Source organism: Gambusia affinis, linkage group LG05 (assembly GCF_019740435.1).
Source record: "Gambusia affinis linkage group LG05, SWU_Gaff_1.0, whole genome shotgun sequence".
In the NCBI taxonomy this organism is placed as follows: domain Eukaryota; kingdom Metazoa; phylum Chordata; class Actinopteri; order Cyprinodontiformes; family Poeciliidae; genus Gambusia; species Gambusia affinis.
The window spans coordinates 22,269,114-22,295,715 of NC_057872.1; the positions used below are offsets into that span (position 1 = coordinate 22,269,114).

Here is a 26,602-nt window from a genome sequence, read left to right on the forward strand (position 1 = left end):
CTATGACCCTTCGTAAAACAATCTATTTTAACATTTTTTTCAATCACATTACCACTCTGGGACTTGTGGAGTTTTGACATCATCATACCAAAACTCCACGTACTGTTCCTCAAGACAATTAAAAGAAAAAAAAAGAATACATGAACTCATATTTTCTGATCTAAGTCTCTGACAAAATACAACAGTTTCTAAAAATCTCAGTCTCAAGAAAAAATGACTTTATTACTTTTTGATTTTTATAAAAAGAATGAAATGATGTCAACTTAACTGACATACAATCATGACTATTGCAAAAGAACAGATTGTTGTTCTGCAGCGACACCTGCTGGTCAGATTTGCTACTGCTTCGTGTTTTAGTTTATTTTTTTATTTTTTATTTTTTTACAAGTGGAAACGTCTTATATTCTTTTTAGATTGTAATGGATACTATCACGAGGAGAGACTACAGACACTAGTCAGAAATCTTCATCAGAAAAAGGATCATGAATATCTGGGGATATAATTTTTGTTGATATTTGTGTTATTTTGACAGAAATTGGAATAATATAAAGAGTATGCATCCGTACTCTGATCTAGAAGGTTTCGGTAATGTTATTATGCCGTTTATTTTGTCTGCGCTCTTTTGTTAACTGTGCAAAACATTATTTTTTACATTATATTTTAACAGTTTGTGTAGGTTACTTTCTCTGTGTCTGAAATGCCTTTTATTTCATACCACTGCTCTTTGATGTGTTATTTTCTTTTTATTTTGTTTGTAGTTTTCTTCACTTGGTTTCTAAATGTAACCTGTAGCAAGATGCATAGTATTTATCCAGGAGCCTGCGCCTTTGCGTTGCCATGGCTACACCTAAAAGCTTACTGTAGTGCGACTAAACCACCAACAGGGGGCGCGGTGTAATAACACTTGTACGAGGAGTCAGTCAGAGCATCACTCAGGTAGTAAATCAGATCGGAGGGGCAGATAGTAGCGACGGTGGAGCTGTTTAGCGCTCACACCCCTCACCTCTTTCAGCTCTCTCCCCGAAACTCCGCTCCTCATAGTCATGGTGGCTAAAACCAAGAAACAGACCGGGAAGAGTCCCGGTCAAACCCAGACCCTTCATCATATTTCACCCCACAGCAAAAGTAACATTAGGCGACCAGGCAGGGACAACAAGGCTTTTTCTCATCCAGACGGGCTGTCGATAATCGGACACAAGCTCGGGCTAACTTCGCCGTCGGTCTGGAGCCTGGCCGTCACGGTCCTTCTCGGTAAGTTCGGAGCTTTAGCCTGCTAGCATGCCTATAAAACCCAAGCTAACGGGCGCTAACGCTGGTAAACTGGTGCTGTTACAGCGGGAAATCAGGGAAATTATCTCGGTTCACCATCACAAGGCTAACCGTTAGCTTACACAAGCGCTAGCTCTCCGGTAGTCTATGTCGTTAAACTCTCATATAAATAACTTCCGCTCCGTTATAGTTGCGTTAATCACCGGTTAGACACGTGTTAACAGGTTTTCCGCATTAACTTCCCCCCTGGATATCCATTTATAATAACCCACCAGTAAATGATGGTTCAACAATCACATTTGAATCGTGACCTGTGCGGTTTTAGCAGTGTTTGAGTATTTGCTGTTTACTGACCCATTTTCACCAGTTTCACAAAGTTTTTGATCTCTCTGTCCACAGCTGGGCTGACTGGATATCTGCACTGGTAAGCTGCAGCAACAACACTACAATGTTACACACACACACTTGTTTACACAAGTGCTTACTAGCTACTTGTTTACACACTTCTCCTCTTGCTGTGACCAGGTATCATCTGTCTCAGCTCTTTGAGAATGACAGACACTTCTCACATCTGTCGAACCTGGAGAAAGAAATGGCTTTCCGAACAGAAATGGTAAGTAGTTGCTTTCTTTTCTTATAAGTCACCATCAGCTTTAATAGTTGATGGTGACTTTTTCCACAGTTTTGTAGAACATGTTACTGTTTGAATAAGTGAGGAATGTTGGGGGGGGAGGGGGTTAGTCCAGTTTAAAGGTACAGCTAATGGACAATAATTAAATTAATTAATTGACTAAAGGGATGGGGAATATACACTGATCAGGCATAATATTATGACCATCATGGATATCCTGCTAAGGCTTTGCATATTTTCTCACCTTTCTAATTTACAGTGTATAGAGAAGTAAACAGATAAAGAGTTACATGCACACCAGTTGATATTGGTAGCCAACCAAGCAATATTCTGAATCATATGATTATACAGAATGATATGTATCAAACTTCCTGAAAACACAAGTATATATCTAGTAATGTCCAAAAGCTCAAGGAAGAAAAGATTATTTATGTGTTGTTACATTATTCTCTGACGTGCACGAGAAAGTAGCTGTTGCGTTGTAACCAATTTTTTTTTTTACCAATTTCCCTTTAGGGTCCATACTCAGAGAACCAGCATTAATATTTTAAAAAAACCTGAGCAACAGTAGCTAATCTATTAGATCGGACCGTATAACCGGCCTTCGATCTTCACACCCCAATGACCCGGTCACCAGTTCACCACTGCGGATCTGGAACATTTGTCTAGCCACGCAACTTAGCTTTGCTGATCCAAGTAGTTTCCAGATTCTATTCAGATTGCCATTTCATATTTTATAGTAAATGAGACACAATTAAGCTGGGAAAGTGTTTGTAACCAGAGGTGCGTAGGATGTAATTGTATTTAGGGGAAAAAAAGGTACTTTTAGGAGTCGTTTTACTGCACCACACTTTTTACTTTTGAATACAAGTTGTAGTTGCTCTACCAGCCTCTAGTTACCTTTTCTGAAAGGTGAACAAATGACAGGAAGGCTGTTGGTCCTACAGTCAGTGTCGGCTTACAAGGTTTAATATCATGAGAATTGCCCAAATTTGGTGTGTTGTTATTAATTTCTACTCATTTTTATTGTATTGTTCTTGAGTACCAGAACCTGCATGTAATTTTATATTTTATAAAATACAAAAACTGTCCAAAACCCTGCATATTAGAGTAGGTCACTCTAAACTGCTGCGTACCATGTTTGCATGCTGATATTCTTCATTCATTGGTCCATTTTTCAAAATTTTTGAGTTTGTGTCTGTCTATCACTCAGTTGACATTTTATTAGGAAGTGTTATGAGATTTTTATTTGTTGTGTGTAGTCTGGCTGGTATTTGCAACTAATCAAACTGAAAATGAACCCTGGGGCTTGTAGCATTTGTTGTGGAAGAAAGCTGATCCATCCTAAAACTGTCCTTTTTATCCCTTATTTTGTACCGAATTGCGGAAGCATTTTTGAGTTCTTCTCTCTTTTGTTTCGTTATGATGTTGCTGCACTTAGGCTTGAGTCATAGTAAAATCCTTCCTGCATGTAGCTTCCAGATTGCCCTGTACTTGTGAGATTGTCATGCTGTATTGACGTTTATATATGAATCTAAACATTCAAAGGAATAAAATGTTCAGAGAATTCCTGCCATCGCGAGTCCTCGGCGGATCAGGAAACATTCATAATTCTGTGCTGCAAATTAATGTGTGCTTCGATACATTTTAACAATATAATTACAGAGTAGTCACATTGATTTTAGAAAGTACTGATCAGACTAAGCACGCCGGACATGATGGTGCAGATCACAGCAGCTCTGTGCCTGACAGACGAATGTCATGTTTTGAGGGTGGGAATTGAGCAACAAGATAAAAAGGTTAAAAGCCAGTTTTGATGACAAGGCAGCAGAATTTGTCATTTCCCAACATTTAGTTGTTGGGTTTTTTTTTATTTGACTACCAAACAAAATAAATCTTGTTGGAACAAAGGTCAACTTTCACTTTTGTGTACACACTAGAGATGACCCCGACCTGGTGTGTAAACATAAAAAAAGAGTGTTTTCTCAGGGATAAGTGTTGGGTTTTACTTTCTCTTGTTGTTCTTCCTGCTTTAATCATATAGATTTTTCTTGATCTTTCATTTTGATTCCAGGGTCTGTACTATTCCTACTACAAGACCATCATTGAGGCTCCTTCGTTCCTGGATGGACTCCACGTGATCATGAACGATCGATTAACCGAGTATCCTCTGGTCATTAACACTCTGAAGAGGTTCAATCTCTACCCAGAGGTAACTTTAATGTTTTATTAACATATTTTACGTGTTGTATTGTCTCTATATTACTCTTTCTATTCACTGTGGATGGAACACTTGTTGGCACTTAGCTGGTAAGACTTTTTGCAACCATTTTGGTCCATACGACATCTTTTGTCTAACATTTCACTTGACTGGAGAAGCACATTTTTTGTCCTTAATGTATTTACTATTAATTTATTATCTAGAACCATTTTCTGTATGATTTCTAATTCAATTGTTTAAGATTAAAGTAAATTCAGATATTGATTTTACAGATGTGTAATTTATAGTAGTATCATCTGCATACATTGTTAAATTTGCATGTGAACACATTCCAGTTGTTTTAAGCCATTGCTCTGACTTCTGATATGGGGATGTTTCTTCATTTCCAGACTTAAATCGATTGTTTCATTCTGCTGTTTTGTCCTAATAATTAGAAAAACTGGTCTTTCTGTCTATTTGTTTATACCTGAAGGAAACTGAAGGTCATAAATTGTTAATAAAAATCACTTAGACAGTATGATTACCTCTGTGAAGAGTATCAGAAACCAAGAACCCTGTTAAGAGCATCAAGCTGTTTTGATTATTCCTCTGAGAGGAGAGAGAAAAGCCTTTTGAAAACGTGTTGTTCGATCAAGCTTTTCTCTGCCTCTCTCCTCTCCTCAGGTGGTCCTGGCCAGCTGGTACCGGATGTACACAGGTGTTATGGGCTTCTTTGGGATCCCCACTAAGACGTGTTGGTCCATTAACAGAGGAGAGGGACTCACTCCTGTGGATAGCTGTGAAGGTATTCGGTTGCCATGGAGCCCCATCCTGTGCTACCTTTCTCTCTTACACTCAAACACACACGCACAGAAAATCTGCTGCATTGCACTAAACTATATGATTTTTATTTTGAAGGGTTAGTTTGTTTACAGAAACTTCATAGTTCATTTTATTTGTTTTTAGTTTGTTCATTTATTTTGGATTTTTAAAATATCTTTTAGTTCCAGTTCTTTAGAAATTAGTTTTGCCATTTTTGTGCTGTTAGAGAACATTGGTCTCCAAACAACAATGTTATCATTTATTCCAATAATTTCTTGGTCTAATCACCCAATAAAATTTCTTATTTGATAACTGGCTGTGGTTTATGATGAGGAGTCTTTTTTGTTTTTCTCTTTGTCCAATAAAAGATAATCTGTTAATTCATAACAAATGTACAGCAGTAAAGCACCGCTTCCTTTTAGTGATTTTTTATTTTTGAAGAAAGTCTTAAGAATTCATTTAAATGTGTTGCTGTCAGCAGCTGCAGTCTCTGTTCTGCTTCTGTCTCATTAGTGCAAGCAGCATGGCCTTTGTACACAGTCTGTTTTCACAGTGTTTACACAAACTTGGTGCACAGCCACCCTGCGTTTCCTGTAAAAACTGTCATCCGGCGTTTTTATTTTTGTGAAATTTGTAGCGACACGGCAGAAAGCAGTGAGTATGCACTCCATATAAAGACCAGCTGCTGTTTTTTTTCCCGTGATTCACAACCACACAAGGCTGTCGAAGGATCACGTCAACACACATACAACCTGTTAGTCATTGCATCCTTAATAAGATTCACTGTTTTGTTTCTTACTCTGCTAGAAGCCTTAAGAGGAACCGATTTTAACAGTGCTCATTTTTAGTCTCCTGCAATGTGAGATTGAGCATATATTTATATTCAGCACTCACGAGGTAACATCCTGTACAAAAAGACAAATCTTTACCAACTTTCCAGACCTCAAAATTAAAAAATTGCTCCCACTCGTCTTTGCTAATTAGTCTCAGAATCAGTCAGACTGGATCTCACAGCATCTGGGTCAAATGAATCTCTGTGCAGCCTCTGCAGAACCGGGTTACAAATTAAGGAGGTAAATCATCAAGTTGTCAAGAAGAAGCATTTCTAAAATATTTAGCACACTGGCTCTTGAGTACTGTACTTGGTCCTTTCCATTGCAGCTCTGATTGTTTGTTTCTTGTTGTTGTCTTACTGGAAGTAGAAAATCCAGTCTTTTGCAGCCTCTACATGATTTCTTACAGGATTGTATTTTTCTGTATTATTCATTTGTACTGATCAGTATTTAAGTCCGTGCATCTCCTATTGACTCCAGCTAGCTTTTCCTAGTATAGTGCTGCCAACACCATATTTCATGGTGGAGATGGTGTTCTCAGGATGAACTGCAATCTTTTTCTATACAAATATAGTCACATAAAATCAACAAATAAAAGACAGCTTCAGCTGCTCAAGTTCTGACTAAAACCAGGAACACATCATTAAAATTTCTAAACTCCTCACGCTGGCTCCCTGTAGCTTAGAAAATTGTCGATTTTGATAATGCCATTTGACAAAATTCACTATTTGTTGCTTGTTTCATAATTCATTACTCTGTTATGTTTTATGATCTAAAGCACTTTGAACGTCCTTGTTGTGGAAATGTGCTACACAAGTAAACTTGACAGATTAATTAGTTTTAGTCTTATCTAATCAAAGCACTTCCTTCCATATGTACAGTTTGGCAGAGACCACTTGCTCAGAAATCTTCATGCAAACCTTCTCAAAATCATGTTGTTTTTTCTGAAAGAGCTATGAAATGCAATATTAACTTTCAAGCTGAAAGTACAATTGTGCATTTTGTTGGTGAACAGAATATTTCAAAAACAGATGTGCAAAGCCTCAGAGTGATATTTTAACCAAAACATCTACAGCAGTGAATCAGAGTATGCCTTCTCCCCAGGGGAGAAGCAGAGCACCTCACATATATAATTTTTTTCGTGAGCTATATGTGCCTGACCTAATTTTACCAACCTGAGGAGCTTCTGATCTTACAGAGCTGAAAATGTCAGCAGATGAGCTTGAAGTAGTTTTTCCTGCCCACTGGCCAAACATCCTTTAGCTGCAAATGAATCTGTTAACTGTGAAATGTGACTCTTTATGTTTTTTTTCCGGCGCACATCAGGACTGGGCGACCCGGCATATTTCTACGTAGCCTGTGTCTTCCTGCTGAATGGCGCAATGATGAGCATTTTCTTTATTTATGGAGTTTACCTCAGGTGAGTTCATGTTTGCCCTGAGCTCTGCCCTTCAGCATCAGAGAAAAGCAAAGATTATGCCAATTTATTTGTCGAGTGATCATTTGTTTTCTGTCTTTGACCATTCTTTGTATTTAAAACATCACCTAGAAAACTTCTTTTCCCATCTCTCGTCTGCTGTCCCTGAAGTTTTTATATATTTCTTTCTTTTTCTATCCAGTGGAAGCAGACTGGGGGGAATTGTCTCCACGTTGTGTTTTTTCTTCAATCATGGTGAAGTGAGTATGTTTCTTTTAACAACTAAAAATACAACACCAATCACTCTGAGCAGAACAGAAATTAGAGTTTGAAAATCAGAGATCTGCTTAGCTGCAGTTTCCTTTTTAACATGCATGAGGTGACATGTTTTATATTGCATATACCATACTGTACAGCTTTTTTTTAGGGCAGTATATGAAAACTACCTGCCTTCCTGTTTTTTATATAAAAATTCATTGCTTATTAAATCATTTCATAAGGTGTAATCCACGTCCATTTGATTGTCCTTTATTTTCTTTCTGTTTGAAATCAGAGCACTCGTGTGATGTGGACTCCTCCTCTGAGGGAGAGTTTTGCGTACCCATTTCTAGTCCTGCAGATGCTGCTTCTCACCTACATCCTACGGTAAATGCACAAATCAGTCATCATGCTAACGCTCACCTGTCAGTACTGTACTCACATAACCAGGGTTTCAATGATTTGACCATGATTTTTCTTTCCTTTTGTCAACTGACCTTTTGCAATGATAATCTCCAGACATTCTTAAACAAGTATCTTAACATTTTGCATCCTCAAACTCATGAAACTACTTTCTGTCATTATAATATACCAAATCAATCCTACATTCAAAGTATCTCAATATTTTGGACATTAGATTACAGGCTGTCTGTGCATCCTTAAACATTCTTAAATTCATGTATCTAAAATTGAGGCCTTAAAATATCTTAAATTCATTGGGGAAGAAAATAAGTTGACCTCAAGTATGTTACTCACAGAGCTTAAATTTGGTTGTTGCAGGACTATTTAATCTCTAATATTTGATGTGATTTTCTTTTTTTCTTTGCGGTACTTTTGCAAAACTTTGAAGTATGCGCAAACATCCTCTCTGCGTTTTGTGACTTGAGGCGCTAACTAGCTGCTAATAGCTGCTAAAGGTAAATAGCTTTTATTAATTCTATCATGCAAAGTGCAAATTAATCACCAGTTGGCTGGATTATGTTCATCGTAACCATTGGCTCACCTATGTTGGCAGCGCATTCAATTTATTTATTTTAGATTTTCTGTTGTACGTTTATGTTATGAAATAGGTCATGAATTTCATTCATACTGGTCTTAAAACGTTTTAAGTTAGAGTGAGTGAAGCCTGCAGAAACCCTGGATTAAAAAGTCCAACATCCCCTTTTTTTATTTGTTCAGCTATATTTAGAAAATTTTTTCAGGTCATTGTGTCTCGCATGTTAACAGTGAAAGTTTATTGTTTCTCTGGGGTCGGAAAAAGTTCAAGTAACAAAGGAACAAGCAAGTATGATTTGTTTCAAGGAGAAAATCTCTTTCTCAACTGAGATTATGCCAGCACACTGGCATAATCCACCACATTCTCCAAGCGTCTGGTTCATAGGATTGAACTTTTCACCCATTTTGACTTTGTCTTTCTTGAATATTTAATAACTGTTGTGTGCTTTTGTAAATTAACCTGGCAAAAATTATTTGCCTGGTTAAATTTAACCTGGCAATAAAATAATATAGTTGTAACAATGTAAACACATTGCAATATACATGAAAGCAAAAAAGGTGACAATTTAAAATGTAGCCTAAGTTAATGAGTAAGAACTAAAAAAAAAAATAGAAAAATCCTGAAAAACCTAACTTCTCAAATAACAGCTGGGCATACATTTCTACATTGCATGCAATGAATAATTTAACCTGGCAAAGACCAGAATATTATTTTACTTCTGGATGCATAAAACCCCAAAACAGAAGGAGAATGTCCTCCTTTCAGGGATAATTTCATTAATACCGAGATGTTTCTAATTAAGCCATCAGTGTATTCTCGAATCAAACCCTTTGAGTAATTTGTGTTGGTAGTCTATAGCTATATAACTGCTTTTGTGCTTTGAGGAAACGAGGTTCTGCTCCGGTTATCAGCTAAATGGCACTCTGAAGGAAGCTCTCAGAGGAGCTGCAGCACTTACCGCAGTGAAACATTATCCTGTCATGTCGTATCATCTTGTGAATAACACTTTGTTCTGGGTGAGACCTGTTAGGCAGCCGCTCTGCATCGGCTTTTCGGTAAACGGAAAAGGCTCTCTCTTCTGAGTGACATTATACATAATGAGGTTCAGTGGGGGTTTTTAATAGTGCCATTGAACGTGTCAGTTTTCTCAGGCATCTTAATACGGCTTCTCTTATCTCTTCTAGATTCTCAGCTCTGAATTCTGTTTTTACCTCCTCCTTCTCTCGTCTTCCGCAGCGTACGAAACCCAGGCAGGACAGCCATGGTCGCTCTGGGCATCTCCAATTTATGCTTCATGCTGCCTTGGCAGTTCGCCCAGTTTGTGCTGCTCACTCAGGTAAACAGAGACAGGGGAGGTGTGCAGGACTGGTAGATTAAGGATATAAGCTGGGAAGAAACATCATACTCTGGCAAGGACACTGCTGACAAACGCTGTTGCTGAGCATGAGAGAAACAAAGCAAGAAGACAGCAGAGGAGTCGGGAAGGACAGGAAAACGCTTCAGTGTTACATACAGAAGATCAGTGGTGGTGCACTGCGTCCTGCTTCTGATTCACCTGCAAATAACATCCAGAGAAAGCCTGACTAAGCTTTTTATTGACCCTCTTTTGATACATTCTAAGCTTCATCCTCTTGGACCAAGTAATCTAGATTTATACTAAAACAGAATTATCACATTCAGATAAGATATTAACCATTTAAACCATTCCCTACAGGGGATTTTGCTTCTTTGAAGAGGTCAGGAGTGGTCTACGGTCTTTACAAAATATTTTCCATTACATTTTTGGCACAAACTCATTCTTAGATCAGGAGATTTTAGTACTCAGTTCTGCCTGTTTTGAGCTCCTTTCAGATTGAGTGCTTTGAGTACATCTTGTCACTTTAAATCCAAGTAAACTGTTGCAGGCCACGCCCCCCAGCTCAACATTCACACTCACATGTGAAAATGGCTGTAAACAGACGTGCAATTATGCAAACATACTTCTTTGAAAAGCAGAAGTAGAGCCTCCTGCACAACCAGAAAGAATGCAGCAGGTGGTTTCTGAATAATAAGTCAACAACAAAACACTTCTCAGTGCACACGGCTGTAAAACCAGCTGAGCAAACGTGCAGGATCTCCGCTAGGGTTGCTAGGTAACGGCACAGTGCCTGTCGATTGTGACTTAAAAATTGGGAGGTTTTTGAAACAAAGAACAAAGATCACATTCGTTGTTCCGCATCCAGCTTGAAAGCAACACTGCTCATCCTGTGTGGAATGATGGACGATCTCTCCGATACCCTGGAGTAAATTTTCCATGGGAACCTAAGGAATGTGATTGCTGTATCTGTCTGTTTAACCTAAATGCACCAACACGGCCCCACAGAAGCACAGATCATAACTGAAGACCTTCTGAGCAAAATCTGACAGAGCTGCTGCAGACTTTCTATACAGCTCTATGTTTAGAAACCACTCCTCTGCGCTTTTCCTCAGCGGACTCTCAAAAAGTGTGAAATTGCTCTGTTTGTATGAGTTATAGTTTCCACAAATCCGGTTTTCTTCTGCAGCCCAACTGTATCTAATTCATCGCCAAATGTGTGGAAATTAGTTTGCGAAAGAAGTAGCCAAACCTCTTCTCACTAACTCTTGTTTCATCCTGACTCTCTGCAGCCACAGCTTAAACCGATTTGCATCCTTTGCAATGCACCCTTGGAAACATGTCCTTGATCGTGTGTGGGTGTGTGTGTGTGTGTTTTCTCTTGCAGGGATTTCTTTTTTGTAGTACTTCTAAATTCCAGGCATCTGTTAGCGCTGGGTCAGATACATCTGAGTTTGTTTTTACATCCTCCTGAGAGTTTTGTGTCTCAATGGAATAATTTAAAATGTTTACCAGACACCTGACTCCTCTGGTAAACGTGTGATCGTTAAAACATGTTTATCTTTTATTCATTAGCATAATTTCACCGAGAAAACAATAAATTCGTAAATTAGATCGTTGAGAGAGCTCTGCTGTTTAAACTATATTTATCCCTTTGTTTTCCCAACACAACCAATTTAATCTTCACAGATGGATGAATTTTCTCAAAGAACCACAAGAGAAAGAGTTTTAGGAGTCTTTGTCACAGCTTGATCTGTTTTAAACTTTTAAAGATGTGAGTAATTTGAAGATGAGAAGCTCGTTTTATTTCTGGTTTATGAGGCTCAGCCTTACTTGAATGCATGTAGTCTCTTGTCTTGGTTGCTAACAGAAATGGGATTCTGTGTCACATCATATTTACACCTCAGGTGAACAAGAAGTAATGCCAGAATTATCCAAATTTGTACACATTTCAGCAAATAAAGCGTTTATGGTTTTTTCAGTGTGAGATTGTCTTTTTAGAATAAAAGATGGTTTTGTTTAAGCAAAACTATTTTAAATGCAGTCTGCTGTACTAGAAGTTGTTCTTTTTTGTTGAAATAATGTTTTGTCTGACACGCTGCAGGTTTTCCTCCCTAAGGTTTCTGCTCTCTCTGTGTTCCAGGTGGCTTCGCTGTTTGCGTCCTACATCCTGGGTTACCTTGCTGCTGCTAAAATGCAGTCCATCCTGGTCACTCACATGGTACAGCAGACCTACTTGTCTTCCTACACTAATCAGTAAACATGTTGATAATTATGCTTACTCTGTTGTAACTCAATTCTGCACCTTGACAGCTTGGATTTGTCAATACAGGCATGAAAGCAAGCATTTCTGCATTTTGCATAAAACAAACCTTTTCCCAGCTGATTACCTCTGAGGTGTGACATGTTGTGTTATCTCTGAAAGTGTTAGCTGAAAGAATATCACATAAGGCAAGAGAACAGAGCCGGCAGACACAGGGATGGGTTTCTGTGACATTAACGGTATCACTGCTCATTCACCGTTCCCTTTTACCACAGTCAACTCAGAAAATACAGGAATGCGACCGTTTGTTCCTCTGGTCCACATTCTTGTCGCCCTAATCCTCGGCTTGCCTGGCTCTCAGCTGCAGTCTGTGGCCCCAGCAGATAAGGAGAAGCTCCTTTACGGGAAGATTGGGATGGGAAGGCATATGGCTGTGCATAATTTAGAGAGCTTGGCGATGACTGTGGCTTTGTCTACTGAAATAGAAGTGACACAGTTTTGACGTGTGTGTCCTCTACCACATGCAGTGTTGCATGTAGCGGATTAAACGGTTAGTGCTTACCCTATTAGATGTTTGGTTTATATAATTAAGAAGTAAAGTGGTAGGAAAAAGCTGCAATTTTTGAATGCTTAGAAGGAAAAAATATATAAATTGATCTTAAAACTTAGCTTTTGTGATAATAAATCAGAGAATAATTGAAATATTGTTCTTTTATGTATGGTTTTTTAAAATAAAGCATGTGTATAAGTGGGGTTTTTTTTTTAAATACCAGACATTCAAATGTTGATTTTTACAATAAAATTGCACAAAATCAGAACTCAAACTAGGTGAAAGGACCCATAGAAACAAACCAGTTACTTTAGTACAGTCACCATCTTTGATATTTATTTGCCTGTTCACAATAACAAATTTTGATGGTTGATAAATTGTCCCAGAAATTGTTGTAATAAAAAATAATATTGCCATTTTGAGATAATTTCCAACTAATGCAACAATAATATTTGTAAAAAAAGAGTAGTGACATGTTAATGCGAGTTCACCCACTCAAAGATTAAAAAAACATTTAACACTGGAACTGGAACACAATATAAATAAACAAAACAACCGAAACAGCATTAATTAAAATGGATTATGAAGTCTCTGTAAATAAAATGACATTTCAATAAATAATAATCATTTAGCTTAGACCAGGAAAACAGGCAAAACTACTAGATACTCGGTGTTAAATGTTTGCAGCGTTTCTCAACATGCCAGCTTCTAAACGATATTAAAGGGGAGTATCTCTTTAACGACTGTTGTCCAAATGGAAATTATTTTAATTTCTCATGCGATTAATTGATTTATTGCTTATTGTGATGGGCTTAATTGGATTATGCCGTTGCTGAGACTCTCCGGCGCCTCTCAGAGGTTTTCCTTTGGGCTCTGGTGATTGTCACTGTTGTCATACATGTCATACAGCCGTGACGGCTGTGGCACTTTAATAAAGAGGCCCAAAGCGTACACTACATCTGCCTCTGTGTGTACAGCTGCACCCTTTTTGAAAAACTGCTACAGTAATCCTACATTGCTTTATCAAATTCCCACTGGCAACAGCTGAAAAGCCCCTCAATCCTAAGCAACCCCAGTCGGTGATCAACGTCTGCACAATGGAGAGGGATTCGGTTTTCCACAATTCACTGGGATTAAGTATTAAGACTTTGTTGAATGGGATTATTTTCTGCTTGTGGCTGTGAACTCCCATTTTAATGCATTGGTTAGATCTATTATTGTCACTTAATGCAGATATCCCAGACCACCCTGCTGCTGTACTCAGACACAGATATTTTTGCTTCTTTCTCTGTGACCAAAGGAAACTACTGAAACTAGCAGAGAGTATAGAGACGGTGGCAGACAAAGTCTCTGGTTTAATGTCACTTGATGTGCCACAAAACTCTTTTAAAGACAGTTGAATAAAAATAAAGCATAAAGCAGGCACCAACTTTTATTATTCAGATAAATTTAAAATATGATGAGCTGTAATTGGTTTGTCATTTCATTCTGATGTTTTCCCTTGTGTTTCTATTTCTGTTGTTGCTGCTCGTATATAGTGATTGTGATGTTAGTTTTTCATTTGGCTGCAAGGCAAATTTCCCTAAGGGTGCATTAATAAAGTGATACTGTATGAGATCACTGTCATTGTCAGTCTCTAAGTGTTATGTGATCACACAGACCATTTACAAACATAAAGCTACAGAGAAAACACTTGTTCTCCGTTTTCCTCAGATCACACTCGGCGTCTGCTTCGTCCTGATGTTTGGGAACTCCATGCTCCTCACGTCTTTCTACGCCTCTTCGCTCATTTCCATCTGGGTGAGTTTCTGACGTGCAAATATCAAATTAAGATGCGCTTGTAAGAATCTACGTGTTTTATCCAGAAACAGATTCAAGCAAGTGTTTAATTGTCTTTTTTCTGTTTAGGTAATCATTGCTTTAAGGAACCAATTCATTCAGGTGTTCAAACCTGGCGTCATCCTCTGGGTGAGAAGAAATAATGCTGTTCTTTCACGCATCATTTCAAGCATGTACTGTGGTGATACTTTAGATGTTATTATTTTGTGTTTGCAGAGAAAAGAACAAACATAAAAACCGAAGTTGTAAAGTTTCCTTCACAAATGCAAAATGATTTGATAATATCATGTCTTGGGTAACAGTAATATTCTTATAGTACACATTTATGAACTTTTAGTAACTTCCAGTTTGACGCATTTAAATTCTGAAGACTGCATGAGTATTAGAGTTAAGGATTTAGACTTCAGTCATTCACTTTTTATGTGTTCCTTTTTTAAATTTAAGGAGCAAAATGACAAATTAGAAATGAAATTTAAAAGCTCTTTAATTATCCCAAAGGGATAAGGTTGTATTAGCCAAAAAATAATTCATGCCTTCATTTTTACTTTCAGTTTTGAGCATCTGCCATTCTACAATAGGCTAACCTTCATCAGTGCAGACAGAGTGTTTGCATAGTGTCACTGAGCTAAGCTCAAGTCAAGTATTCAATAGTGTGACTGAGATAAATTGTAAGTTGGAGTTTTTCTAAAAAGAGACACTCAAGGTGAATCTGATGTGAAACTAGAATAAGTATTTCACACCTAAAAAAAAACAACTCTTGTTAGGTGGGGTGAAGGATCAAGTTTTTTCTCAAAGGCCCTGGGAACCATGAGCATGACATCATAAAATAAAAATAAAAATCTCCTGCCTGTAAAGTTAGGATTGACGTAGGCGTGCCATTAATTGTGGCACTCCTGCTATGTCATATCATGTCTTTCCCCTAATAAACATTTTAACTCAAATTGAATATTGTATTTGTTTACAATAGTGTGAATGCAATAAAATGAATTTTAAAAATTGTTACAAAATATTTGTGGAAATCTCTGAACTCTTGCTTCCTTCTGTTAGGAGATTGGAAAGGATGTACATAAAAACCATATTTAAAAAGCACTGATGTAAATACCTGCCTTGTGATTTAGTGCAAGTACAAGCACTGCATGCAGGAAGCCACAACATTAGAGTCACATCTATAAATACAAAATGTTGTTAAAAATACTGTAACAGCAGCTGAAGGGCTGCATGGTTGTTAGAACTCCAAACCAAGAAGAGGCTCCTGGGTTTGGATGACCTTTCTGTGTGGAGTCTCCATGTTTCTTGCAGCATATTTAATGAAATGTGTTGGTAATAATTAGGCTTGGGTTGTTTCTCCTGCAACAATTTTTAATTTTAGAACAGTTTTTTAAGTTGATCCCATCTTCAAAATGACTTCTTCTGCATCTGTCTGTCTGTCTGGATATTAATTTGCTGAGATTTTTTTTTTAATTATTATTATTTGTTTATAGGACTTGTTTTATATTCACAGTTTTCTGGTGTGTTTTGTTGCTCCCAGCCAACGCTTGTGTGATGAAACGCAAAATCAAAAGAGTGGGAGGTGAAATGATGCAGATAGCATTTAGGATAGTATTTGTAATTATAGTAAATTATTTATTAGCTTGCTCTTGTTGCTTTTTACAGAGAGGCTTTGATTGCATAAAAAATAGTTTATGTTTTCATCGACAGGTGATGCAAGGACTGGCTTGGGGTGGCTCCACAGTTCTGCTCAAATTTCTGCTCTCCTCTGTGTTTGGTGCTTCTGATGATGTAAGATACCAAGTTTTCATGTTTCAGTGCTGCCACGTTTCCATGTGATGATGATATTCTGACACTACATTAAAAGATTAGAGTAATTTAAGAGAGGGTTCATGTTTATAGGTTATAAGAAATAATAAGTAGTAGGAACAAGTGAAACTGTAACGCTTGATGTCCAAATTGGTTAAATTAAGCCACTCTGAACATTTTGCAACCTACTGAATATATTAAACCACATGTTGGGTTCCATGTTCGGGCAGAATTGGCACTTTGTGTATTTAAGCAGAGGTTTATTTTCTCTCCAGGCTCACATCAGTGGACTGATCAAGTCCAAATTCACCAGTTACAAAGACTTCCACACTCTGATGTACACCTGCGCTGCTGAATTCGACTTCATGGAGTTTGAGGCAAGTCAAACCAAATAGTTTTCTTTCAGCAGAGCTCACATTCGTGTTTCTGAACATCTGATCAGAGTCGCATTCGAGTCTTTACAGCCAAATTGAAAATTTAAAAGGCCACTGGTTATCTTTTTAGATGTCAGACATGTTGAAACTCCCGTTGCTTTGTGTCAGAGTTCAGATGGAACCAGATCTGTGCTGACAGGGAACAAAAACCCTCGCAGCAGAACGTGACAGCTGATTCAGTCGAGCTTTGTGCTTCACGCTGATCTGACGTAATGATTTAACTTGAACAGAATATGAATGAAAGCACACTGACTACTCGCTACACATCTAGCCTGCAAATGTTTGCAATTTATTGTAATTCCTTACTTTGACATTGTTCTTGGTTTGTTGTCGTTATTTTAAAAAAGCAATTTCAGAAGCAGGTGTTTGTCATTTACATCTGTATTTGATGTACTTTGTGTTATTTCATTGTTATATAGAGGTTAACATTTTTTCATTTTTCTGTGTTTTCTTATTTCAAATTTATTGAACAGCTTTTATGAATTTCGCTTAAAACCGCCACAATTTATGGAAAAAAAAAACAAAACAATTAGCTGCTCAAGTTTGAATTTGTTGCTTATTTTTTCTCAAATCCACACAAGATCAAAACAATAAACGAAGACTGAAATTTACATACGCAGCCGGTGTTTCTACAGGGGTCACAACTGTCAAGTTAAAATTAATCGTAAGCTACAGTTAATTTTTTTATTTTGTTGTTGTGAAAAATACAAGGAAAAAAAAAAACTAAATACACAATATTTAAATAAAACCTCCTCTCCTGGTTTTTATACAGACAGATTCTGTAAATAATTTTAGATGTATTCTAGGTTATAAGAAAATGATACGGGTTCCTGTCTTAATCCTGATGTTTAATAAAATGGGGAACCCGATTCTACTTTCACGTAAAAGATGCAGGTTGTTTGTGGTGCTATTCATCATCAAATTCAAAAGAAAGCTAGAAATGTGGTTAATAAGAGATGAATATTTTGTGTTGCTGCTTAAGTTTTCAATTTATAGACTTTATTTTTCTGCATAATTTTTTTTTATCTACAAAAATGTAACTTTAATTTGTTTTGAGCATATCACCATCAACAGTCTGATGAAATAAATCTAATTAAACTGTGGACACCGGCCACAGAGAATCAGTCCAAGGGCAGCGAATGGCCACAGCGCCGCATTTTGGACACCCCTAATCCAACATGAGGCTTCAAATATCAGTGGAGATGTGCATTGAAACTCTGGCCCATTTCTAAGAAATGCTGATGTTTTTTTGTTACATGATCATTCCACGTTAAAAAATGAACGATGCAAATAAATTACTAAAAACCCAAATTCATCAATAAACTCAGAAATCTTTGAATTCGTTTCATCTTGTAGAGGATTTTGGATTAAGATGAAGTTTTTCATTTAATAAAAGTTTCTTTGACTTCCTTATTGTGTCTCCCTCCCTCAGACGCCGGTTCGTTACCTTAAGACGTTGCTGCTGCCCGTCAACATGCTGGTGGTTGCTCTCATTGCAAGCAAGGTGAGTTTGCTCACATAAATTAAGTAAAATTTAATGTATAGTCCTCTTAGGAAAAACCTTCACTTTTAATTTTTTGTTTCACTCCAAGTCAGGCTCTTTTTTTCCTGTTTCCCTCAGTTCACTTTAATAATCTGAACTAATCTGAACTCACAGTGATGAGCTAAAGCTTTCAGTTTTACCTTCTGATAGAAATATATTACAGCTGAAATGTTTGACATTAAAGATTTATTCAGATGATATTAAAGCTGCGGATATGCATTGATGTTGTAGCAGATATTATATGTAAATATATTTTCTTTATCTATTATTTTAATCATAATTCAAGACTGTGACCCAGTATTCCACATATTTTAAGACTCTGATCTACCTTTGATTAGAACTGATTCAAATGTCTTACAATGAAGAGAGATTCTTTAAAACACAGATTGTCATTTGTGGATTCCTTATTTTACTTTTACCCCAGAGGAGCTCCAGTTAGAAAACAGCAGGAATCAGGCTGGTAAAATCTTGGCATATGAAGGTGAATTAAAGGAAGCAAAGATGGATTAAAATAATCATTGATTGATCTGAATAATATGACAGATTATATTCATTAATTGCTGCTATGATTTGGATGAAATGTGTTCGTTTGACACCAATTACCAACCGAAGTGAAAAAATTTCCAAATTAAATGGTTTCAGTTTTTATATTCAAGGAAGGAAACTGGGATATTATTTTTCGTTCATTACAAACAGAGTAATTTATTTCAAGTGTTTCTTTTCTAGCAATGATGGTTCTTATGGCTTAAATGAGAAACTAAACATTAAACTAACAAGAAAAAGCATTTTTAACACAGAAACGAGTAAGACCTTGTACTGCAACATGCGTACATTCAATACCTTGTTGGGCCTTTTTTTGGATGAATTACTGGATCTGCGTGGCAGGTAGTTTTTCCTTCCATTTAACTTTCCATTAATATTCTTCAATATGGCACTCTGTGAACAGATGGTTTCTTTAACAAGGCTTTTTATGGCATTTTACAAATTTTCAAAATTTTAATCCCACAGTCATAATTTAAATTCTGATTTTTTTACATTCATTTAATTACTAAAGAAAGTCATCTCTTTAATGATCTTCTATTTTACTGAGATGCACTGCTTCCTGTTTAGTTTATCCCATTCTAATCCAAGCAAAACAACCGATTATCTTAAGGAAGCCAAGAGATTGCACTGAATCTTTCTCCTCCCTGATCATCGTTGCTGCAGCAGACAAACCCTCTGCTGTGTGTTTGCTGGATTATGCGTGTAATATCTCCTTTATTAACTAATTAGTGAACAAACTCTCACCGAAGGAAGCTAAAAATCTTCTGTAAAGTCACTGAGATTATTAAGGATTATTAAGCACTTCTGTTCAGGCTCATTGAATTTCCCTGCATGTGGCGTCATGAATTAAACATTGAGGCAGTCGGAAGGTTTCACTGTAAACCCACTGCTGTTCTGTGCAGCCCTGCATGCTGTCAGGCATGAAGATGAAATCGCTTTTTAATCCTCAGAGCTCTTTTTATGCAGGAAACACAAAGCTGCTTGCAGACAACCAAACCGAACTGCTGGGATGAAGGAAGCAGGTTGCATCGCTTCAGTTTGAGAAATCTACCTGAAAATGTTTTCTCTCCTGCAGCTTTTACACCTTTTTTTTTCTTTCTTCTCTAAACTGAGAAGTAAAGAAAATATCTATTATTACAAGGATTTTTCTTGCTGAAAAATATGAGAGAGAAAAAACATTTGGTGTTTGATGTTATTATGCCCAACCCACGCTAAGCTAAGAATACATTTTTTGGCAGAGCACCGCAGGCGGTGCATGAGCAAACAGTGAAAGGAGTATTATCACTAAAAACAAAACAAAAAAAATTAGTGATGACATTAAAGATCCAACAGTCGTTGCTTTTTTAATCCTAATCCCAATTTGTCCTCCTCAGACGATGCTGGATCTGTTTCGGACTCTGACACAAAAAGCAAAAACGTCTCCAAACATGGAGGATGAAGATGAATTCACAGGGTGACTCCTTCCTTCTCTATGCTTTTGTTTCTATTTAAAAATATTCTAAATAGTTTTGTTATTTTTCTCTGATTTTCTACTAAGTAATTTTGTCTCTTTTGTTCTGCAGGTGTGATGCAGCTGCAAAAGGAGAGGTAAGAAAATAAAGTTCCTTTATGTTTTTTAATTGTGTTTAAATTGATTCACTTCTCAGATGCCACTGGCTGCAATGCTCCTCTGATTTCAGAATATTTCTCCTCTGCGTTGCAGTCGGTTTTGTCTGTCTAAGGGATTTTCATCCCTCTTGTCTCTACCCAGCAATGAAAAGCAGTTTGTCCTTTGCTGTGAAATCCCACTCGTCTTCCTTTTTTCATCCCTCTCCCAGCTGTCTTGTGTAATTTTCTGTAACACTGTTCACCCACCAGCAGCAGATTCCTCACATAATAGCTTTATTTTCTTGTACAGAACTAACAGTAACACATGAATTGGGTTACAAATGCTAATTTTAATATGCAGTCTTTATAAAGGTGAGAAAAGTGGTTTTGTGTGTATAAGCTCCTTGATTTTGAGTTAGTTTTATTATATTTTAAGTGTATTAAGAATATTTGACAAGATTTAGTGTTTTTTGAATAGCTAATCTGCACAATGAAATGAAAGACCAGCCTATGTAACCTTTAACCTTCATGTTATTTTAAAATCTGCTGTAAATGATAAAGTTCAGGTAAATGTCACACCTGAAAGAATTGAGTTATTGATTTACATCTTTTAATGTATTTCTACGAATGTATATAAAAAAGTCTTGATGAAAAATCTGTGGAGCGCACCAGTTTTTTTTACCCAATTAATTTTCGCAATAATCGATAGAATAATTGATTTCCAAAATAGTAATTAGTTGCACATCTATTTTTGATCTCCAGGAAGGAAATAGACATTTTTCCATGTAAAGTAATCTAACTCGTTCATTTTCTGGAGTTTGCTCACAAATAGAAAGTTGTTTGTCGTCAGGAGTTTGATTTTGCATTTTGTTAAATTCAACCTTTACAGAAAATATGAATGACACCCAATATATATTGCTCCTGTTCACAGAGTGTCTTAAAGTCAAAACACTCAACCTCTGTCCTTTTTATTGTGTGTGCTGTGGAAGCGTGAGAAGTTGTGAATGTCAGCGTGAACTCATGCATGTTTTTGTGCAGCTGGTGTACCACAGCCTGCAGCTGGTAGCCTTCGCCGTCCTGGCCATCCTCATCATGCGCCTGAAGCTCTTCCTCACTCCGCACATGTGCATCATGGCGTCACTGCTCTGTTCCCGACAGGTGGGCCTCAACTCCCAAAGACACGACGGACCGAACACCGACACTGATTAGAACAATACTAGCCCAGAGAAATAAACACAGGAATGTGGGAATTGTGTCACACTCAACTATCTTCTTGATATTTTCTGCTGGACAGCTTTCCTGTCTTGCTCCAACAGGTTTTAATATGTTTAAATACATAGCGGTGTGTTACCAAAACATCTGCAAAAATTATTTATTAAAAGAGATTACATTTGTAATTTGAGACGATCTGAGATATTTTGAAAAACTCAAAATCAGAACTAAACAAATGGAAAGCTGTTTCTGTTTATGGAGCAATCTGTCTAAAGAAACTCAAAAAAAGAGTAGATCAGTTTTTAGTTAAATGTAATATGCTGTAAAGGTACAGTGAAGCATATTGACTCTGTAGAGTGTTGCATCATTTCAATTAAATGTCTTTTTTATGTTATTTTTGTTTGGTTTTTCTGCACATTTTCTGTTTTGTGGTTAAATATGTATCTATATGGTTATTGATTGAGGATTAATTTCTTATGTTATAGCAAATTGACTTGAGAGATGGAGTTGAATATAATATTTTATTTTATATTTCTTTCTTCCAACTTCTCCTTTTCATTTTAAGACTTTTCTTTATATCTTCATTAATTGTTTCTAAAGACACAAACGCCAACTGACTTTAATACATTTCTCAGTTCTGCTCTTGGAAATTGTATGGATTTTTTTTAAAATATAATTTAAAAAATAATTTGATTAATTCCGTTTCAAAAGCTATTTGTTATATAGTAAGCATTTATTTCTTATGATTTTGGCTTACAGCTTTTGAAAAACCAAAATACATTTTTGGTAGTTTTTGTCATAAGATGTGTACAATTGTAAAAACAGACAGTCAAGGACACACTCACTTTTTCAATGAGCGCTGTATACAAGCATTTTAATGGAAAGTCAAGTGGAAGGAAAAACTGTAATTGGAAAAGGTGCTCAACCAAAACAGATAACCACAACTCTGGGAGAACTATGAACACTTTTTGTAAACTTATATTGTACAGAACATGACTGACTGACATTTCTGCTATAAAATGTCTTTTTTATTGGCTTTATGTAGAGTTATAACAATATGAGAAACCACATTTTTACTTTAGCTGTAAGCTATGGTAATCAAAGTTAATACTTTCTGTGTCTATGTGAGCTAAACTCATTTCACTTTGGGAATTTAGTTAATTTTTTAAAAACCCCACCTCCATGTTGTGCATCCAATATGTCCGCTCTCCATTCCTTCCCCAGTTGTTTGGTTGGATTGGTGAGAGGTACAAGCACCAGGCTGTAGTTTTCACAGTGCTGGGCATGATGGCCGTACAGGGAGTGGCCAACCTACAGGCCCAGTGGGCCATCATTGGAGAGTTCAGCAACCTGCCGCAGGAGGAGCTGCTGGACTGGATCCAGGAAAACACCCAACCCGGTGAGTCGACAGCTTCACAACACGAGAAATACAATTAAATTCACTCTGAAAATCTCATTTTGACACATATGTACAGCAGCTCTGTTGCTAACTGGTTCCACTGGGTTCTGTCGTGGTTCTGTGTAGACTCGGTGTTTGCTGGAGCCATGCCCACCATGGCCAGCGTGAAGCTCTCTGCTGGCCGGTCGATCGTCAACCACCCCCACTACGAAGACGCTGGTCTCAGGTCAGTTCAGCTGCCATGAGTTTTTCACACTTCATGACGATAAAGAACAAATTTTCACATTTCGGGGCTGTTTTTATGGATCCGTACGCAGCGGTCGGCATTTAATACAGACGCTTCAAATTAGGGATGCACCGATTGCAGTTTTTTGGCCGACCTCTGATTACCGATCTTTAAAAATCCTGACCTGCCAATTCTGATTTTGGTCAATTTCATTTTTTTGTCTGAAATGTCATTAATTACAGCAGAAAAGTTGCTGAGTTGGCGACTATTGTTAACTGTAGACGTGACCTGGGGGGCCGTTTATCAGTCAAACCTCTCACAGGAACGCAGAGGAGATTTTTATACCTCTGCTGAAGTAGATGAGGCACAGGGATAAGATCTGCTTCACATGTAAGCATCGGCCGATCACGATTTCCCAAAGTTAAGGAAATTTGCGCCGATAAATTTGGCTGATTAAATGCTTGAATTTCATTTGGAGGTTTTCATGGTTTGGAACGTGTTTAATTTCTGTATGATGGCTGCAGCCTCAGGCACCCGTCCTCCCTGGTCTCCTGTTGTTTGTCCTTTTTGGACGGGCTGCACTGAAACAAATTTCTTTGTGCTTCTGCATGATGAAAATAAATGTCAATTCTGAGTCTGAAAGTGCTTTATATTCAAGCTGCACAGCTTTTTAATAAGGTAATTTAACGTTTGATTAAAAGCCTAATTTTACGTTATTTGCAGTTGAAACCAGATATTTTCATGGACATTTTTTTGTCATGAAAATTTGAAGCTAAATTTGACTAAACTTTTTTTTGTTTTATGTCAGTTAGTATTTAAGTGTGCTGTTCTGCTGCAAAGCTATCAAATAAATTCAGAATTCGATACATTTATGTTTGTGTTTTTAAAAAAAGGAGCATTTTAAGTCAATTCAGTGCGGTTTATTTTGTATCGGAATCAGCCGATACTAATCCTCAGATATCTGAATCGGTATCGGACGTGAAAAAAGTAGATTGGTGCATCCCAGTGGAAAATAGTAATGAATTATACGATTTAATGGTGAATTGAAACTGTCTTCTTTCGTTCATTTGTTTTGTCTTTGTCTCCAAATTGTGGTGCTGGAGATGTTACCTTGAAAAGTGCTTGAATATTTTCATGGGGAAAGTGTATTAACTCCGTTAACGGTAACGTTTAAATCCATGCTTCCTCACAGGGAGAGAACCAAGCTGGTCTACTCCATGTACAGTCGCATGTCTGGTGAAACAGTTCAACGAAACCTGATGAAGCTGGGGGTGAACTTCTTCATCCTGGAGGATTCCTGGTGCACCAGGAGAACCAGGTAGTTCCCAGCCCAGACCCCTCCTCTCTGGTTAGGGCTGTGGGCTTGTCTTCATCTCTGTCTCTGTTCTTCAGGCCCGGGTGCAGCATGCCAGAGATCTGGGACGTAGAGGACCCTGACAACGTCGGGAAAACTCCCTTCTGCACTCAAATGTCCAACAACCCGTGGCCGTACTTCACCACTGTCTTTTCCAACGATGTCTACAAAGTTCTCGGAGTCCCCAAAGATCTGAGATAACAGCTCTGGGGAGACGGGACCAAAACAAATTAATTTCAAGCAAAGTTTTTTATCCTGATTTCACACTTCTGTTTTTTCTTCCCACACCTTTGGTGTCAGTATCTAGGACACAAAACATGGCGTAAATCCAGCCTGAGTCGCTGCCCACACAGCCCAGTATTTGTGACTTTCTAGTGTTTGTTTCTGATCCAGAAGCGTCACTGTGTCCATGTCCGGATATATGAGAAAGCCAAAAAGTGTCACTGTTTCTCACTTAGCTTGTTGCTTTGGCTTCGGTACAATTATTCCTTGTTTTAAAGGATTCATCCCTATTCTCCTTCCTTCATTTTTAACTTTATAAGTGTCGCTTCAGTCAGAAACTGTCGGTGATGTCCATATACTGTGAAGCAATACTGTTTGTAAACTTGACAAAAAAAAGCTGATTTCCTCTGTTGTTATGCACAGTGAAAAGGTTTTTCTGTAGTACAGTATTTTTATAATTTATTTCTGTGAGCAGTTTCATGCAACTTCAAGGTTTTAGGATGTCTCTGAGGCTTTTTAAATCTAGTACATATCATACAGTGTTGAAAGATCGAGACAAATATGTAATTTGGAAGATTTTTTAGGGGTGAATATGGTAAGAAAACTGCCCTGGTACCACTTTTTATATACTTGTTTTGTAAAATACCAATGTTTAGCCTTTAAAATAGTTCATGTTGTGTTTCTTGAATTATTGTTTGTTGCCAAAGGAAGTCTTGTTATTAAAGCTACGTATTCAGGGTACTTTAACTTACACGTGTCTTTACTAGAGTAGAGATGCTCAAAGTACCAGCATTAGCACTGCGGTGTGAAGTAAAACCAGGCTGATGCAGCACAGGATTGTGGGTGATTAACTGAAACAGATATATATTGGCCACAACAGCAGCAATTTTGGTCCAAATTGTTTAAAACGTAGATACAACTTTATAAAAGCACCAAAAACACTTCAGCTCTGATCCATTTGTAGCATTGATGTAGAATGTTCCCTTGTTGGCTACGTTATTTCCCTCCACCCACATAGACTCCATGTTTAGATCATGTCAAATTTTGTTGTGATGTTTTAGGCTACATAGTTAAAACAATGTTAATTTCTTTTTTTAATAAAAGCCTCAACTTGACAAATTTGCAGAATAAAAATGTAAATATGAACAGTCTGACATGTTTTGGAGCTAAGTTAAATTTTTGCTTTTTCATTTGGACATATTCTGAGTGTTCAGGGCTCAATTTGATTTTACAGTTTTGAGTTCAAAAGAACAATTCTGTAAAAAAAATCTTCAAGAAAATACAAATAATGAAGCACATTTGCCTTCTCACAGCAAAGCCGATTAAGTTCAGGAAGATTCTGTCACTGGCAAAAATCTGTCCCATTTCAAACCCGCAGTGAAATATGTCCTGGTTACTTCAGACAGAAGTAACCTTTGGCCAGGTTGGGTACATTTATGAAAAATGTACCCAAACATTATGGAAAAGCAGAGGAATAACACCACATCCTCCAGGACAAGAGATGACCTTGCATAAGGATGGAGGCCTATGAAGTGAAGCCGCAGTATTTTGAGTTTATGTAAAAATCCAGGTTTTAACCCAAGTTATTCTGGTACTTGGTATTCTGTGATTCCCCATTTACCAAATCTCCCTGTTGATTTTTTGCTAACTTTACACTTACAAAAAACAGATTAGATCTTCACACAGCCTTTTGTCAATGGGGGTAAAATAAAATGCACTTGCAACTCATTCTGAGTCAAGTTCTTTATTAGCGCCCGTTTAGAGAACATTACAGCTACAGGATAATTCAAGTCTGGAACCATAAACTTCAGCCTTGCAGAGAGTCGGGTTCTCTCGTCTCCCTGGGATGACG

At 37.3% G+C, this 26,602-nt stretch overlaps 1 protein-coding gene across 1 annotated transcript; it reads left to right on the plus strand.

The window, feature by feature from the left end:
* Positions 1-844: 844 nt before the first annotated feature.
* On the plus strand, positions 845-25,841 carry dpy19l1l (dpy-19-like 1, like (H. sapiens)). Its single transcript, XM_044116276.1, has 22 exons — positions 845-1,251; positions 1,669-1,693; positions 1,795-1,882; positions 3,975-4,112; positions 4,785-4,905; positions 7,082-7,175; positions 7,375-7,432; positions 7,726-7,817; positions 9,664-9,763; positions 11,925-12,002; positions 14,308-14,394; positions 14,503-14,562; positions 16,132-16,212; positions 16,506-16,607; positions 18,097-18,168; positions 20,124-20,203; positions 20,313-20,337; positions 21,376-21,495; positions 22,774-22,948; positions 23,075-23,174; positions 24,367-24,492; positions 24,567-25,841. Exons 1-22 carry the CDS (start codon positions 1,044-1,046, stop codon positions 24,727-24,729), a joined length of 2,193 nt encoding a protein of 730 aa, XP_043972211.1. The 5' UTR covers positions 845-1,043; the 3' UTR covers positions 24,730-25,841.
* The last annotated feature ends 761 nt before the right edge of the window (positions 25,842-26,602 follow it).